Source organism: Gobio gobio (genome assembly GCF_949357685.1).
Source record: "Gobio gobio genome assembly, chromosome: 4".
Classification (NCBI taxonomy): domain Eukaryota; kingdom Metazoa; phylum Chordata; class Actinopteri; order Cypriniformes; family Gobionidae; genus Gobio; species Gobio gobio.
In genome coordinates this window covers 16,542,288-16,561,665 of record NC_137100.1, presented here as the reverse complement: position 1 = coordinate 16,561,665, position 19,378 = coordinate 16,542,288, and the positions used below count along the sequence as shown (strand labels likewise).

Below are 19,378 nucleotides of genomic sequence, written 5' to 3'. Positions count from 1 at the left end.
AACGTAGCTTTCAAATTAAAGATTGGTATCAAAACACACACCCAAGTTCCTAACTTACAATGAAGACTTGACAGAACATCCATCAAGTGTTAGACAGTATTCTAGGTTACCACGTGCAGATGTTTTCTGTCCAATAATCAGAAACTCAGAATTAAGTTGTAGGAAAATACTAATCATCCAATTTTATTATATCAGCTATTCATTCCATTAATCTTGTGAATTGGTAAGTTTCATCGGGGCATCACGAAATAGAGTATCATCAGCATTACAGTGAAAACTAATGCCATGCTTCCTAATGATATCTCCAAAGGGTAGCATGTACAGGGTGAAAAGCAACGGTCCTAGTACTGAGCCTTGAGGTACTCCATACTGAACTTGTGATTGGTATGACATCTCTTCATTTACTGCTACAAACTGATAACGGTCAGATATGATTTAACCCATGCTAATGCAATTCCACTAATACCAACATAATTTTTCAGAGAATTTTCAAAAGAATGTTGTGGTCGATAATATCGAATGCAGCACTAAGATCCAGTCGGATGATAAGAGAGAAGTATCAGTACTAAATCCTGACTGGAATTATTTGCAGATACAATTTCTTTCTAAAATGGAACATAGTTGTGAGGATACTGCCTTTTCTAGTATTTTTGACAGAAAGGGTAGATTTGAGATCGGTCTATAATTGACTCATGTTGCAGTTTTTTTAATAAGAGATTTAACAATATAGCCAGCATAAAAGATTTCAGTTCATATCCTAATGATAAAGATGAATTAATGATTTTTAGAGAGGATCTATGACCTCTGGCAGCATGTATTTCAGTAGCTTAGTCGGTATAGGGTCTAACATGCATGTTGTTGATTTGATGATTTAAGACAATTATTCCGCCCTATAGCAAAGAATGAATGGAATTTGTCCTCAGGGACACTACAATGCTCTGTCTGATGTGATACTGTAGTAGACGGTTGCATAATATTATCAATCTTGCACATAAAGAAGTTCATAGAGTCATTACTGCTGTGCTGTTTGGAAACGTCAGAAGTTAAGGCTTTATTTCTTGTTAATTTAGCCACTGTATCAAATAAATACCTGTGCTGTTTGCCACGAATAGGCAGAAAAAAAACCTTTAATGGCTAGTAATAGATATTTGTTAAAGTGTTGTCCAGTAAGTTTTGTCAAATGGGACGCCCTGTCAAAATCTGCACTACAGGTTCTTCAGATACTGGTGTTAAAGCAGCAAATTTGTAAAGACCTAGAAAAGAAAACATTCATTGTGAAACTTCTGCTGGAACAGGCTGTATACTTAAGAGTGTAAGGTGATTTGTGTCACACTTATGCAACGTTTTGGGATGGAATGAGGAAGTATGAACAAAAACACACTATTAAATAGCCTAGTAGGTCCAGTCTAGTCCAGAATTTATTAAACTTATAAATACTTGATTCAGTCCAATGTCTATACATTATATATATATATATATATATATATATATATATATATATATATATATATATATATATATATATATATATACACATGTATACATACAGTATATATACACAAACACACGCACAGTTCAGGGGTTTTATACTTTATATTTTCAGCAATCATTATACACTACTCTCTAAAATAGCAGCCTTGTATTGCACAAAACAAAGTTTTGAAGCAGAAAATCGTCCATTGATAAACCGAAATTCAGCATTGTTCAGCAAACCACACAATTGTCAGCTTCACTCAAAAAAAAAAAATATTTTTTTAAAGTTTCAGAGGATCACAACAGTAATTTGGTCCTTTACTCTTGGCTGAACACAAAACACATTTGTTTGACAAGCATCTAATCACATGATACTCTTTACAAATCCGCACTGTCTTTAAAAACAACTGAACATACTGACCAAAGCTTGATTACACCACACTAACCAAACTGTAAAGGCAGTACAATACCAGTAAGAACATCAGTGGCTCACTGAGAACATTTGTTGGGTAATTTATTACAAAAAAAAAAAAAAAAACATTATTCAAGTGCTACAGAAAATCTCTGAATGGCACATTTGTAGTTTAAGATAAGGATGATTGCACAGGAATCGTCTCTTGGCACACGGTTCAAGCTTTTTGTTATGGAACACTGATGAGCAGGTATGTCATCATCTTTTCTGAAAACACAATGAAAAAATACAAAGAGCTGGTATGGTAGGCCTATATATAATAAATGATACTGAGGCCAACTTATTGCCCATTGTATGATTATTAGTTTGGCAATACACATAAAACCACCACATTAGAAGAACTTTGGCACTTTTAATGCAAATTAATGTAATCCAACTGTTGTCTATTCTTCACCAATGCATGTGCCGTAAAAGGTAGAAAAGACCCTTATCTACTCATTTTTCTGACTCTTAAAAAGAAAATACCATATTACAAAACCAAATAAGTACTTTTCATTGCCTTCTAATGACCTATTGCACCACACAGAATACTTAATATGTCCAAGACGGAGAAATCTACATAACATTTATAGCAAATTGCTCAAAGTGCACAACTTGAACCAAAAAGAACCTGCTACAGAATTAACCTTAAATAAAAAGAAATCATTTCATCCGTGATAAAGTTTAATAACATAACACTTTTCATTAAAATGGAATAATAACATTCAAGTTGAATCCTTTGAAGTAGCTGCGAGGTGCAAATAAATAATGACAAAGCAGCGAGCAGCTTGTGTTACAGTTTATAGATAGAAATAACTTGTATGTCCAATTTCATGGAGCAGAAACAGGGACGACCGACTGCTCAAACAAATAAAGCAGACTTTAATGGCTCACAGCAGACTCTAGCTGTAGACGGATGAGTCCTTTAACAAGGCCAGACAATGACAAAACCATAACCGGCCGTTGTTCAGACTAAATTGTATTCCTTCAGAGTGAGCTGCAGGATGGTGTCCTTAACAGCAGCAAAAACGAATCTGATGTTTTCCGTGTCAGTGGCACAGGTGAAGTGAGAATAAATGATTTTTTCACAGTCTGGATTCAGTTCGACAAACATCTTCAGGATGAATTCCCGTGCGGCTTGAGCATCTCTCTGGGCTCCTTGGAGAGGAAAATAGATCTTGGTTAACTTGGCCATCCTGAAAGTCATCTGAGATTCTACCTAAAATAACCTCTAACTTGGTCTACATTCACACTGTCAGTCCAAATTCGATCATTTGTGTATCCAATTGGAATCGGATTGACCGTCCAACACTGTGTATCGCAACTGTTCAGATCTGATTTGTGTGTCCCGTGGCTCTCTCTCTTCCATGGCAATGACATTGCATTGGTAGGACTACACCAAAAACAACATGGATGGGGTTTGCAAAGTTGTCTTAGAATATGACAATGAGTAGCTGTACCAATGGTTGGGAATCGTAAACTTGTTATGCAATAAAAATTGATTCGATTCCTTTGAGTGCATTTTAATGACTTTAAACCATTCAAGTACAAGAAAATGTGATTTTAAACCATTCAAGCGCAAGAAGATTCACACACTGTTTTCTGTGCTGCACACGCACACACACACATTCAAAACGTATGCACAGAAAGCTGCCGCTCATACTCTATAGTGCACAGTACTGAACTCGGAGTTCTCTTCCGCGTCTTTTACTTGAACAAATACACACAAATATGTCAAAATATTCTCATAAACACAGTCAGTTATGCCTTAAGTGAATGTAAACAGAGTTGACAAAGAAAACGCATAGCAGTATACTGGATTTGTGCAGCTCTTAAAGTGACAGCAGCCTGAAATTCCTGCTGCAGTCTCTATAATAACGTTAATCAAACAACAAAAGACGTATTCTCTATTCTTGACTTAATAACTTTTGTAACTATATTTGTAATGTATATTTAATTTATAAAGTGCAGTGTTATTACATTTCATTACAGTTTCTGTACCTGAATACCTGAAAATAAAAAATAAACTATTTATTTCAATATCTTTGTTCAGTTGTACTTATTTTTGCGATTGCTAGTTTGTTTATTTATTCTTTTTTAATTACAGAGTGTTTACTTGTCTTTAATATAGGCAAAAGTTCCTTGTGTAAGTGTTAGCTCTTTAGCTTAGGTATTGGTCTTATTGGTTTATTATTTAAAGGAATTAAATTATTAAAGGATTAAAATGGATTTAAGGAAATAAAGAAAAAGAAATAACAACAGTAAAAGCTCCAGTTCTATTGTAGTTATGAAGTAAACTATTTGCATAATATGTAAAAATGCAAAGCGTTTCTTGTCGTCAAATTCAGTTGTTATTTACATAATGTAATTTGCAGATGCAGTAGTTTGCATCACTTGTTATTACTTGTTATTACTGTTGGTCACTGAACGTTTATCATAAAACAGTTGTCAAATATTAAATGTTTAGCTACTTACAACACACTTTCACTGCTATAACTAAAGTGTCATGTTGGAATTCACACTAACACTAAGCCCTGCCTTCTATGATTTGATTGGCCATCTCACTCATTTTGACAGTGACGAGCCCTGTTAGACCAACCTAAAAACGTAACATTTTATTTTTGTCCTCCTAGCAACAAACAGAGTGGTGTATAATGGAGTACAGCAGAGCAGCATCAATAATATAAAATATTGGTGGGACACTTTGGCCATTTCTAATTATTCAATTATTCAAGGTCTTGTTAGACACTTTATTTCCACTTTTAGAATATTTTCTTCATTTTTAATAGAAAAAAAAACACCTTTCCGATCTGAGATGTGATAGGAAAAGGAAGTACAGCGAGTTCGGCAAAAGGCGGATTCGAACCTCTTGTGTCAAAACTTAGTGTTAAGAATTAACCTGCGCTTGGAATTGGAAAGTCTCACCGTTACTTGTGGCCTGGTGGATGGGTTCTCTCCCGCGTTAAAGGGGTCATAGAATGACATTTTTGTGCAAGTTAATATGATTCTTTAGTGTCTAAATGAAAAGTTTGTAATATAATTTAATTAAAAATTCTCATTAGTATTGTAAGAAAACACTCAATTTACCTGGTCAAAACCAGCTCAGTTTTTAGCAAGTCATTTCAGTGTATGTGACTTTAAATGATAATGAGCTTTGCTGACCCCGCCCCTCTGCTCTGGGGGGCGTTTGGTTCGACCCGACACAACACCACAACACACGTGGAGTGTTGCCTTGACAACATTTGAGGGTATATTTTCGAGAAATAATGGCAACGGGAGTATCTGAGGACACATCTAAGCAACCTTATCATTTTGAACCGGAGTCGGACCAGCAACAGATGACGAACGTTTCTGAATGGTTGGTTAACGTCATGTCACTTTGATCTATCTTTGTACTGGCAGAGTAGCGTAGTTGCTATGTGTTTACTGATGTGTTAGTTCATTGACAGATTGATGTTATGTTATAAGATTTTTTTTTTTTACATTACTTCTTAATCAGTAACAGACACCGTTATAAACCATGTACAAAAGTAAGCTTAGTGTAGTGTTACCACGTTAACTTTATCACCCGAGTACACAGTTTGTAATAACAAACATAACGCGTTGTTCATTATAAACGTGGGATTATGAATTATATTGAGAACGTCATAAACAGAAAGCATGCCGTAATGTAACTTACCCTGTAAACATTAGCCTCATTCATCGTGAAGCGTGCAAGCGATTTGCAAAGATTAATATAAAGGTTAATAAAACGTTACACTCACATCTTCCTGAGGTGCAGCAGGAACACGATCCTTTTTTCAAGAGCAGCTTATTAGCAAAACCTGCTTTATACTGACGCTCGTTTATAAAGCAGTCTGCTGAGAAATGATTGCGCAAACATTGACGTTGATCGGGGGGAATATTCCCTTCTAAAACAAAACTCAGCACTGCAGCCACTGGGTCTTCAGCAGTTCGGATTTAGGAACATCAAAACGACTGCTGTGTTCGTTATTACACCCAACAACACAACACCAAAATCGCTTAGACGCCATTCTGCTCCAGAGTATCAACAATGGCGGACTGATGACAGCTCGCTCAGGGCGGGTCTGTGTTGAAACGCTGCTGTCAATCAACAATCTTAGGAGGGGCGTACACCGTGTAACGTCACACGGTCGGACGGCTCGATTTGAGACAGGGGAAAATATATAAGGAGATTAAAAAAAAACACTGGATGTTTTTTTATCAATATAGGATGGTTGTGTACAGGCACTGCCAACACACATTTCCGTATAATCAACTTGTAAAAGTGCATGTACCATTCTATGACCCCTTTAATGCAAGTTTTTAAAAGTCCTTTTTATAGAATTTTGTAATAGGTAAGTGAATAGGTAAACAGACTTCATGAACTCACAGGCGCGACATACATGAGACAGCCTGACACCTAATTGCCTAACACAGCTGTCAATCAAACTTCATCAAGCATTATGCAAAAACCATAGACTGTAAAAAAAACACATTTTATTTATTTTAGTATTTGAGACGTTATAATAATTTTGTAATTAAGTTAGCAATTTAAAAAACTGTTATTTAACAAATATAATTATATGTGAATAATAAACTGGGGGGGCCTAGTCATCATAGTGGGCGGGCCGTTCGCTACGCCCCTGATATTAATGTAACTCGAAACAGATTTTTTGATTGGATGATTGGATATGTTTATGATTGGATATGCACATGGACTGATTTAGACTGACAGTCTGAACAAGGCTTTAAAGTATGAGCAATAGTATTAGCAATGCTTTAGCAAGGAAAAACTCATGAAAAGCTACATAATGGATTGTAAACTGACAATGTAACAAACTGATTATTAAGACCATCATTCGTTCATTTTTAAATTGCAGAAAATAGATTTGAAAAACAACAAAAGTCTTTTTAGACTTACCATCATATTCAGGAAAGTAATCTACAAGATGTGAAAACATAATTTTCTCTTCCAAAAGGTCTTTCTTGTTCAGAAAAAGAATAACTGATGAATTCTGGAACCAGGGGTATGTTATTATCGTCCTAAACAATGCTTTGCTTTCCTCCATTCGATTCTGTTGGGAGAAATAACATAAAAGGGCCATTTCAGTGGTTATTTTTGTACTACTTTAGTCCAGCAATCAACACTAACATTCAGTTCACCGCTTCTGACAATCTCAGATTTTTTTTTAAAGTGCTTTCATTTAAGCATTGCTGAAGTTTGCCAGCTTGCCATTTAAAGTTCAGAAAGAAACAGTTTGCTCTCTACTGTTACATGATCGCATCATTCAGCTCTGAGAAAGCCAAAGACAATTTTTATATAGTCAGTATAGGTAAATACGAATTTAATGAAAACTTTAATTAATAATAATAATAATAATAATAATAATAATAATAATAATAATAAAGTAAAGTGGTGTAACTATGTCAAATAAAAAAGATTTCCTGCATGTCTGTTACCGCAATGACTTTTGAGGGTATTGATTTTGCAGATTGAATTATTCTGTTATAAGTACTATTTTAAAACCGCTTTACTACTTTTTATTCTTTAAAGGGATAGTTCACCCCAAAATGAAAATTCTGTCATCATTTACTCTCCCTCAACTTGTTCCAAACCTCTATCAGTTTCTTTCTTGTTTATGGTTCCCAATTGACTTCCAGTAGGAAAAAAAAAATACTATGGAATTCAATGGGGACCATCAACTGTTTGGTTACCGACATTCTTTAAAATATCTTCCTTTGTGTACAGCAGAAGAAAGAAACTCATACAGTTAATGATGACAGTTTTCATTTTAGGGTAAACTATTCCATTAAGAAATAAGAATAAACAATCTTGCAAGAAATAATTAACACACAATTTTTATTTTTTTTTCCCAAGAATGTAATTCTTTCATTAAGATTTTTTTCTTTTCTTTGATACAATCTCTGGATGGTTATCCACCCTTGGATTATGTCACTGACCCTTATAGTATCAATTAAACATCTGTAAAAAAAAAAAAAAAAAAAAAAAAAATCACACAAAATAGTGTGTTCTACCAGCATTTTAAGTGGCGAGTAAAGCTTTGGCTCCCTCTGCTGGTACTTCTATTACCTCATTGTCAGACTCCACCAGAACTTGGTCATATTCGCTGAGGGCTACCAGGAACATGATGGAGGTGACGTTTTCAAAGCAGTGGATCCACTTGCGTCTTTCTGACCGCTGTCCCCCTACATCCACCATCCTGATGAGAGGGAGGGGTCATGAGGTTTAAAGGCCACATGATTCGTGAGCAGTTTGGGAACATGAAGGCATCGGAGCACTGGGCTTAACTGAGTAATTTGTATCAGTACAGTAGTATATTTACACCTGTAAAGAGAAGACTTACCTGAATATGACACTGTGTAGGTCGAAGGGGTATTCAATGATGCCTGTTGTGGGCACTCTCACCCTGAGCACATCTTGTTGGCTGGGAATGTAGGAAGGGTTGGAGATGCGACCTAGTGAATTTAGGTAACTGTAGAAAAACAACGAACACAGTTCTGAGGCATCTCTATGTTTTGCTACTGCCATAAAAGAACGTGTCTAAGTTGCATATTACCTCAAACAACAACAAAAAGTATTATACGTAATGTATTCTGGATAAAGGAAGCATAATTTGTTGCAATTTTTGCACTGTGTAAGCACATGTCCCATTCTCAGTAGCGTATTTTCTTTTTTCCCATTTATTTTTTAAAATAATCAGTTTTTTATATATATATATATATATATATATATATATATATATATATATATATATATATATATATATATATATATATATATATATATATATATATATATATATATATATATATATTTCATATATTTTTCATTACAGTAATTTAACAACTGATTGTGTAGATTGGAATATAAAATGTGCAAAACATTTCAGATGGTAGCCCACAGTTACTGTTACAATTACATGTTGGTTTAGCATAGCAGTTACATCTTTACAACTCACTTTACTCACTGTTTGTCAGACTACAGCTCAGAGGAAAAATATTTCCATTTTTCCTGTGAAGAAAAACCATGCCTTAAAATAGCTCAGAAAATGTAACTCTACACCCTTGTTTCGTTTAGTATACGCGACTCCATGAATATACAAATTATTCTCGCCTTCACTCACTAACACCAGCTCAGAGATCCACTCGGTCGGGTCAACTTTACTGTAGTAAATTCTGCACAATGGTATCACTATTTACAACGTGAGACACAGTGGTAATTGATAGGATTTTGCTTGACTACGCTATCAAACAGCCAATAATGTGTTGCTAATGTTCCCAAACCATGTTCCAATTCACCATCTCAGTCTGCCTTCTAAAGATCAACATTCCTAGAAACGCTTTGAAAAACTTAGAATGTCAGTGGAGAAAGGCATATAGTTAATCATAACATCGTAATACACCGATCAGGCATAACATTGTTTACATTATAACAATATTTTGTTGGTCCCCCTTTTGCAGCCAAAACAGCCCTGACCCGTCAAGGCATGGACTCCACTACACCCCTGAAGGTGTGCTGTGGTATCTGGCACTAAGATGTTAGCAGCAGATCCTTTAAGTCCTATAGGTTGCAAGGTGGGGCCTCCATGGATTGGACTTATTTGTTCTGCACATCCCACAGATGCGCGATTGGATTGAGATCTGGGGAATTTGGAAAGCTAGTCAACACCTCAAACTCGTGCACCTCAAATCATTCCTGAACCATTTTTGCTTTGTGGCAGGGCGCATTATTCTGCTGAAAGAGGCCACAGCCACCAGGGAATACCATTTCCATGAAAGGGAATGGTCTGCAACAATGCTTAGGTAGGTGGTACGTGTCAAAGTAATATCCACATGGATGGCAGGACCCAAGGTTTCCCAGCAGAACATTGCCCATCACACTGCCTCCACCGGCTTGCCTTCTTCCCATAGTGCATCCTGGTGCCATGTATTCCCCAGTTAAGCGCCTTTTAAGCACTTGGCCATCCATGTGATGTAAAAGAAAACGTGATTCATCAGACCAGGCCACCTTCTTCCATTGCTCCGTGGTCCAGTTCTGATGCTGGTGCTTTCGGAGGTGGACAGGGATCAGCACGAGCACCCTGACTGGTCTGCGGCTACGCAGCCCCATACGCAACAAACTGCGATGCACTGTGTATTCTGAGAGCTTTCTATCAAAACCAGCATTAACTTCTTGAGCAATTTCAGCTACAGTAGCGCGTCTGTTTGATCGGACCACACAAGACTGCCTTCGCTCCCCACGTGCATCTTTGATGGACCACTTTTGATAGATACTGACCACTGCAGACCGGGAACACCCCACAAGAGCTGCAGTTTTGGAGATGCTCTGACCCAGTCGTCTAGCTATCACAATTTGGCCCTTGTCAAACTTGCTCAAATCCTTACGCTTGCCCATTTTTCCTGCTTCGAACACATCAACTTTGAGGACAAAATGTTCACTTGCTGCCTAATATATCCCATCCACTAACAGGTGCCGTGATGAAGCGATTAATCAGTGTTATTCACTTCACCTCATAATGTTATAGTGCCTCATAATGTTATGCCTGATCGGTGTATACATCATAAACATAATTTACCCGCTTTATTGCTATATGTCCACAATTTTTCATATCAACAGAAAAAAAATACCGGTATGGCTTCTCGAGACTCCTCTGCTTCGCAGCATAGTAATAATGATATGCTAAAGCCCACCCGTTACAAGGTAGTTTGTAGTTTACGTTAGAAACGTTTGAGACTTTTTTTCACTGCAGTTTTAAGGAGAAAATACTCAGCAATGGTGTGGACTTATGAATTTGCATATGGTTTGTCTTAAACCACATAGACATATAAACAACATTAAAAACTTGATTTTCAAGTATCAATTTTGTAACAAATGTTGAACGTAACATTATAGAGCTTAGATCCTTTTTTGTTTTGAGAGAATTTGATGAGAAATGTTTTGACGAGACCTTTTGAGTGCAGACTTTGGTGTCTTGGCAAATCTGAAGCACAATGTAAGACATTGTTAAGATCTGTTTTAAAACTATTAAAAATATTGGTGCCCTTTTCCTAAAGAGAAAAATCAGAAAAGCAGAAGACTTCAGTCAAAGCCCCATTTGTTAATCTCATTGGTGTGTTGGAGAAACAACAGACATTAGAGCATGACAAAATTACGGAAATCGCCATATTAGTGAGAGCGGTAGTAGTGTAGGGGTAAGACGCACAGCATGTAGTTTTGACACAAATCAACCCGCGGTTCGAGTCTGCCTTTCAAAGAGCTCAATCTTCTCCCTTTTCCCATCACATATCAGATCGGAAAGGCATTTATTTTCAATAAAAATGACGAAAATATTAGAAAAGTGTTTAATAATAAGTGTTTATCGATTAGGGGTAGGTAAACAGACATGTGCTGAATGTTAGAGACGAGAAAAGTGAGTGGGTCCAATATCATTGATCGTAAAAAGTGGGTGGGTCTTGTCCCACCCACATACAATGGTTCCGACGCCCATGCATTAGAGAGGTCTAAGTGACTCTTCTTTCCCATGGACGGTGACAGGTTTCAAGGTGCACTCACTATTTTGTGGAATCTGAGAGCTGGTATTCTCTCCTCCGGTCATAACACTCCTGAATTCCTGGGTCATTCCATAAACACTTGATGGCATCTACATAGGGGTTGACGAACAACAAGACCTTCTCTACGTCTACTTCTCTGACAATGTTTGCATTGGCCTGTGAGGAGAAAAAGCATTTAAAAACAAATCAATGCATTTAAGACAGTGATAAGAAGCTGATGTTTCAGCCGACGGGACACAATCAACACTAAACGTCATGTCCTAGCTAGCCCACTTATACGTAACCTGGTTTCAACTTTATTGACCCATTTTACTTGAGACTCAAATTGTTAAAGTTCTATTTGTCTAAAGTTCTCACTTCACCTGACCCAATAAGAAGGAAACTTGATTGAGGCTGTGTTCAATATTTCAACTTCACACAAAGGAAAATGGGTTTGCCTTTGGGGGTATCTACAAATGGCAAAAAATCGAGACGGCACATTTCTTCAAGGCAGTAAAATGGTATAATTAATTTCATAGCTTGGAGGGGTAATTGTGTTAAGCCTGGGCAACATGATTAGCCAAAGTGATTGTATCTCTCTCAGGGTATTTGACTTGGTATTTGACCTACTTCATGGCAAAGTTATTTGAGTGGCACCCAATCATTTTGAACTTCAGCGTGTAGTTTTATACACATAAATGCATTTGGAGCAGTGGCAGTCGGCACTACAGCTCTGACACATTAAGCCATGACTCTCATGCAGGCAATGCCATTTGAGTCCAACTCGCAAAAGTTTTCCCAATTCGCTACAATATTTTCTTTCTCCTTTGAACTACCTATAGAAAATCCAAAAAGAAACCAATCTGTAACATTCACAGCACTCTATAACATACATTATTTCACTATGAAAGCCTTTGGCTTACCCTTTAAAAGTTCGACCTGTGACCATGTCATGGTAAGGAATGTGTAACAAACCCACAGAAGCATCACAAAAAGAAAGAGTGATTGGGTATGATACATTACTGTACCTTATTATGTTCATATTTGTAGGGGATCTGGAGAGTGTCCATTGCTCGTATCATGGCCTGCAAAGATGTGAAGATGTTTTGGTAGACCAGCTTGGTAAAGCTTCTCCTGTCCTCTTCTGAATAGCCTGAGCCATGGATGATTCTCATTTGTTTAATAAAGGTGCTTTTCCCACTCTCCCCAGTTCCTGAAAGTGGAAACATGAGAAAATGTATTAGCAGTGGAAAAATCTATTAAATTGAACAAACTGGTTTGTTTAAATGGTTCTTTCCCATGAATGCCAGCAATATACAGATAGATTTGCTTGAATCATCACTCACAAAACAGTATGTTCCCAATCCCACGAAGTCCATGTGCAAATTTGTGTTTGTATAGTTAAATAATCAGTTACATAATTAAATAATCAATTAAGGTATGTAAATTAGTCTGTTTTCAATAAGGTTAAAGATTGTAGCTATGTGTTGAAACATGGTAGCTTGTTTCTAGCTGGCCATTGGCTGGATGACCATCAATCATGTTCCCAAAACCAGCTTGACCGCTTTAAAATGGTAGCTCTTTCTGGTCCAAGATATCAAACTTACACCAACTAAAGACCAGCTAATGACCAGTTTAGACAAGTAAAACAAATGGCATGTTTCAAAACATAGAGAAAAATATCCAAATATTGGGGGGGTATCCAAATATCTCCATATATATAAAACATTCCTATTGGAATTTAGGAAACAATCTTAAATGATCTTTAAAGTAATAATAATAATAATAATAATAATATATTGTTAATATAGGCTATAAGCTATCATGAATGTTTTGCGAATCGACTCAGAGAATCGAATCAAAAGTTGATGCATCCGATTTCACATTTTGTTTAATGTTCACAAGCACTAAAGCACAAGTACAGGTGCTGGTCATATAATTAGAATATCATCAAAAAGTTGATTTATTTAACTAATTCCATTCAAAAAGGGAAACTTGTATATTATATTCATTCATTACACACAGACTGATATATTTCAAACGTTTATTTCTTTTAATTTTGATGATTATAACAGACAACTAAGGAAAATCCCAAATTCAGTATCTCAGAAAATTAGAATATTGTGAAAAGGTTCAATATTGAAGACACCTGGTGCCACACTCTAATCAGCTAATTAACTCAAAACACCTGCAAAGGCCTTTAAATGGTCTCTCAGTCTAGTTCTGTAGGCTACACAATCATAGGGAAGACTGCTGACTTGACAGTTGTCCAAAAGACGACAATTGACACCTTGCACAAGGAGGGCAAGACACAAAAGGTCATTGCAAAAGAGGCTGGCTGTTCACAGAGCTCTGTGTCCAAGCACATTAATAGAGAGGCGAAGGGAAGAAAAAGATGTGGTAGAAAAAAGTGTACAAGCAATAGGGATAACCGCACCCTGGAGAGGATTGTGAAACAAAACCCATTCAAAAATGTGGGGGAGATTCACAAAGAGTGGACTGGAGCTGGAGTCAGTGCTTCAAGAACCACTACGCACAGACGTATGCAAGACATGGGTTTCAGCTGTTGCGTTCCTTGTGTCAAGCCACTCTTGAACAACAGACAGCGTCAGAAGTGCCTGGGTTAAAAGTAAAATAAAAATAAAAATAAAAGTGGTCCAAAGTTTTGTTCTCTGATGAAAGTAAATTTTGCATTTCCTTTGGAAATCAGGGTCCCAGAGTCTGGAGGAAGAGAGGAGAGGCACACAATCCACGGTGCTTGAGGTCCAGTGTAAAGTTTCCACAGTCAGTGATGGTTTGGGGTGCCATGTCATCTGCTGGTGTTGGTCCACTGTGTTTTCTGAGGTCCAAGGTCAACGCAGCCGTATACAAGTAAGTTTTAGAGCACTTCATGCTTCCTGCTGCTGACCAACTTTATGGAGATGCAGATTTCATTTTCCAACAGGACTTGGCACCTGCACACAGTGCCAAAGCAACCAGTACCTGGTTTAAGGACCATGGTATCCCTGTTCTTAATTGGCCAGCAAACTCGCCCGACCTTAACCCCATAGAAAATCTACGGGGTTTTGTAAAGAGGAAGATGCTATATGTCAGACCCAACAATGCAGAAGAGCTGAAGGCCACTATCAGAGCAACCTGGGCTCTCATAACACCTGAGCAGTGCCACAGACTGATCGACTCCATGCCACGCCGCATTGCTGCAGTAATTCAGGCAAAAGGAGCCCTAACTAAGTATTGAGAGCTGTACATGCTCATACTTTTCATGTTCATACTTTTCAGTTGGCCAAGGTTTCTAAAAATCCTTTCTTTGTATTGGTCTTAAGTAATATTTTAATTTGGATTTTCCTTAGTTTTCAGTTATAATCATCAAAATTAAAAGAAATAAACATTTTAAATATATCAGTCTGTGTGTAATGAATTAATATAATATACAAGTTTCACTTTTTTGAATGGAATTAGTGAAATAAATCAACTTTTTGATGATATTCTAAATATATGACCAGCACCTGTATGTTAAGAGACAATCACGTCCCACCGCACCTGCATATGGCAAGCCATTTTGACTTTTATTCATTCACAGGATATGAATTCTTGATATCAACTATTACATTTTCACTAGTTAAAATGCTAATTATTGATATAAACAATTGAATTTCAACTAGTAAAAACTCTAATTCTTGATATCAGTAATTGTATGTTCACTAGTAAAATGTCACCATAGGCTGCCATTTCAAAATCAATTGTTGATATCAACAGTTGAATTGCTACTAGTACAAATGTTAATTTTTGATATCAACAATTAAATTGCCACTGGTGACAATATTAATTTCTGATATCATGAATGTGATTGCTAGTAAGAAAGCCATTTTAGATATCTGAAATTATATTGATATCAGCAATTGAATTCTTGATATCAACAATTAAATTCTAGATATCAGAAATGCTAATGTTGATATAGGGGATTGAGTTGTTGATATCAAGAATGGAGTTGTTGATATCAACAACTGAATTTGAATGGAAGCCTATACATTTCACTAGTGAAAATACAATTACTGATATCAAGAATTAGAGTTTTTACTAGTTGAAATCAAGAATTATCATTTTAACTAGTGAAAATCGAATTGTTGATATCAATAATTAGCATATTAACTCATGAAAATTGAATCGTTGATATCAATAATTAACATTTTAACAAGTAACAATTGAATTGTTGATATCAATAATTCATATCCTGTGAATGAATAAAAGTCAAAACGGCTTGCCATACCTGCAAAAGTTGTCCCACCTGTCGAACTTATCCGATATTATAAGGGCGGATCTTTACTTTGCACTAAATAAGTCGTGCAGTGGTCAAAACGAGATGCCTTTGAATAATTTTTTTCTCAGATGCTCTGTGTAAAAATAAAATGATTTGCATTTGTTACGCTTTGACCCATGCACGCAAGTTTGGTAGAGTCACGCGAAAGCAGCGGCTCGTACCCAGCAGGAGCAGTTTGAGCTCGCGCCGAGCGTCTTTCTTGTCACGGCGGAGCTGTCGCTCGATCTCATCGTTGATCCGCCGCGCTTCTTTCGCCTCCTCGCTGAGGCAGCACGCCATGATGGAGTCCAGCGTCATGGTTCTCCGCAACAATTCACAATTAGGAGCTTTTCAGCAATTCCATTGAAAGCCAGTCTCAACTCAAATGCAATCGTTCAGATAACGAGAATGACGTTCCCCTGTAGCGCGTTGAAGTGAGAATCCAAAACACATTCAAAATGTGTCAGTGACTGAAATCCTGAGCTGTTTTAAATCACCCACAAAAGCAACAGATCCGTTGAATTTAATAACTCCATTGCACATTATTTTGGTAGCCTATGTGGTGTTCAATATTGAACGTCTTTCTTCAATGGTCGTTCTTCTTTAGACTGTGTTAAAAGCCGACCATGAACTTGTGGGGGGGGATTATAATTATCATGAATGGTGTTGCCCCCGTGTAAAAGTCTCCACACCGGGCGTGGTATCGCTGAATATGGCCGACAATTCCCTGGAGCGCTGTTTCCAAACGTTGTAAACGCTGCAACACTCTCCTACAGCGGACAGGATCCACGCGACTGTGTCTTTTTGTCCATTGAGGTCTTCACTCCTGTTGATTTAAATCCCAGTTGAATAGGCTCGATTTTGACTCTCGGCTCTTCCATATGTAGGCTAATAGGGATGTATGATTCGCGAAAGAATCATTCTTTTGAACAGACTCTTCTTAATGTTTCGAACGAACCGAGTAGCACGCGTTTGTGAAGAAGCAGACCTTGTAAGACATTTGTTAGTAAACCGTACAGAAGGTGCTAGTTTGAGTTTTTAAAATATGTAAATGAATATAACTCAATCACATTTATTTTGCTACAGGAGTAACGAGTAAAATGAGCAGAGGGTCAAATTCTGGTTTGACTCGAATGAATCAATGTTTGAAATCGACTCAATAAAATTAAACGTCCGAACGAACCGGTTCGCAAAAAATAATTCGGACTTGTCTGAATGTGTAATGCTCATTAAAGCATCAGCATCTTCCACTCCCTGTTCAGGATTCCTACAGGTTGGAAAAGTAAGGAAAATAATGTAATTTGAAGAAAACAAGAGCATGGGAAAAAAAATTGTATTTAGTTTTCAAAAAAAAAAAAAACGTATTTACAGATGACTGTACTATATACCAAATATAGTGCTGAAAATAATGCTGTAAATTAATATGTGGCCATAAACTTGAGCGTCTTAAAGGAATAGTTGACCCAAAAATGAAAATTCTGTTATCGTTTACTCTCCCTCCAAGTTGTTCTAAACCTGTGTGAATGTCTTTGTTCTGCAGAACACAGAAGAAGAACATTTGAAGAATGTCAGTAACTAAACAGTTGATGGACCCAATTGACTTCCTTACTATTTTTTCCCTACTATGGAAGTCAATGGGGTCCATCAATTGTTTAGTTCCTCATATATCCTCAAAATATTTTTTTCTGTGTTCAGCAGGGACACAGCAATTAGTCAACTTTTCAGATTCCAATGAGAGCAATCTATTTTTTATGTAAGAGGTTTGGAAATTTGAGTCTGGAAAAGTATGGAATTTGTGTATCGCGCAGACTTGATGAGGAGCTGGTCAATATCTAGAAAAGTAAAAACCATTCAGACTTTAGACATTGGACTGATTTTAATACGTGCACTGTTTAAATTATTGTAAAATAATATATAGTTTGTTAGTAATCCTTTCTTATATGATTCCAAAATAACACGGAAAATAGACATGAGACAATTGTCCTACAGGGATTACTTGTATGATAATTGAGTTTTAAAATAAACCTTTTTAAAATAAACCTTTTTCTCAACATCTGTCCTGATCACCATCTCAGGGTTCATTTTGTGGTAGTGACAGCTGTCTGGTTACATATAGTTACATAATTTATTTATTTTTTTTTTTTTTACACTTCCTTACATGTTTTCCTTTTACTGTCCTTCCAATGCAGAGTTCTGATAAAGACAATATTCAACAGGATATAATTTAGGGACTTGACTTATTGATCTAGTGTCTTATTGGGTCTCATTTTATAATTAATGGTTCCTAATTATGTGGGACATTTAAAAATAAATCCTGTATACATATCTTCTGTTGACTAAAAAGCTGACCAGACCTCTAAACAGCTTTACCAGTGTTGCGAAATTACACCAAGCGTTTTTTTCTTGAACATTTGAATTTATTTATGAAATAAATGTAAGAAAAAAAAGGAAAAATTTATGAAATGATCTAAACTAAAAAAAAATGCATCTGCTCTAATCAAATGATCAGATTCAAGTTTTCACTATTACCAGTGTAAAAATGTTATATATTTATATTTTACATTTTTAAAATATATATATTTGGTTAAGTTTTAGTTTAGTTGTTTTAGTATTTTAAAAAAAGAGAAACATTGCAATGGCAACCAGCAAAAATAATGTTTAATATATTTGATTTGATTTCATTAATGTTTATTTCAAGAATAAAGAAAATATTTTTTTTTATAGATTGCTGGGTAGATCACTTATAAATTGTTGATTTAATTCCACTAATAAGTATTTTTTGTTGACATATGTATATATCTACATAATCGTGAAGGTCTCTAGAATCATTCAAACAAAACAATTCTTACAAGAGATCTATAGTTTTTTGTACAGAAGTCCAAGCGGCAACTATAGTTGCCGGTGGGCAAATGACTTTTAATCATGGGCAAATGGGGTATACTGTGTTAATAGGTTAATAAATCAAGATTTTTGGTTTTGTTTAGTGCTTTTTGCTTTCATAATATCACACCTAAAACATAACTTAACCCTTTAACTGACATCTCTACTGTACAGTAGACCTTAATTCGATAGGGAAAAATATCCTATTTTATGATATTATGTCTTGTAAGGGCAAAAATATTGAGGACCCTTCATCCAGTTTGGAATAGATGCGTTTCATTCTAATCGGTCAAGCACCCTAATTCTTTTTATGACTAATAGCTTATGACTCCATTACAATGTGGAAATTCAGACAAGTAATGAGTTTTTACATTATTACATGAAATCACCTACTACAGTCAGCCATTGAATACTATGGGACTATTTAATTATTTTTGTTATATAGATGTAATTTTTTTGTCATTATATACATTTATTTTCATTTAACTTTTTGATACACAATGCCCTGTGTTAGTTACTTTGTTCTGCACGATGTTCCACCACTTTAAGACAAATGTATTTGTTGTTTGTTGTATTTTCATATTCAACAGATTATAAGATAGATGCAGCTTTTTTTGAGTTTGCATCGATGGTTCTTCGACTTTTATACATAATACATTTGTTTGTGATTGTTTATGTAAAGATTGATTATTTTGAGTTAGTTGCCAAATTTTCTCATCCTA

The 19,378-nt window shown here is 36.1% G+C and overlaps 1 protein-coding gene across 1 annotated transcript; it reads right to left on the bottom strand.

The window, feature by feature from the left end:
* Positions 1 to 1,576: 1,576 nt before the first annotated feature.
* Positions 1,577 to 16,094, bottom strand: gnaq (guanine nucleotide binding protein (G protein), q polypeptide; the record flags this gene model as incomplete). Its single annotated transcript, XM_079814575.1, has 7 exons — positions 1,577 to 3,082; positions 6,849 to 7,002; positions 8,019 to 8,148; positions 8,293 to 8,421; positions 11,502 to 11,656; positions 12,508 to 12,692; positions 15,959 to 16,094. 7 exons carry the CDS (start codon positions 16,092 to 16,094, stop codon positions 2,892 to 2,894), a joined length of 1,080 nt encoding a protein of 359 aa, XP_079670701.1. The 3' UTR covers positions 1,577 to 2,891.
* Between the last annotated feature and the right edge of the window lie 3,284 nt (positions 16,095 to 19,378).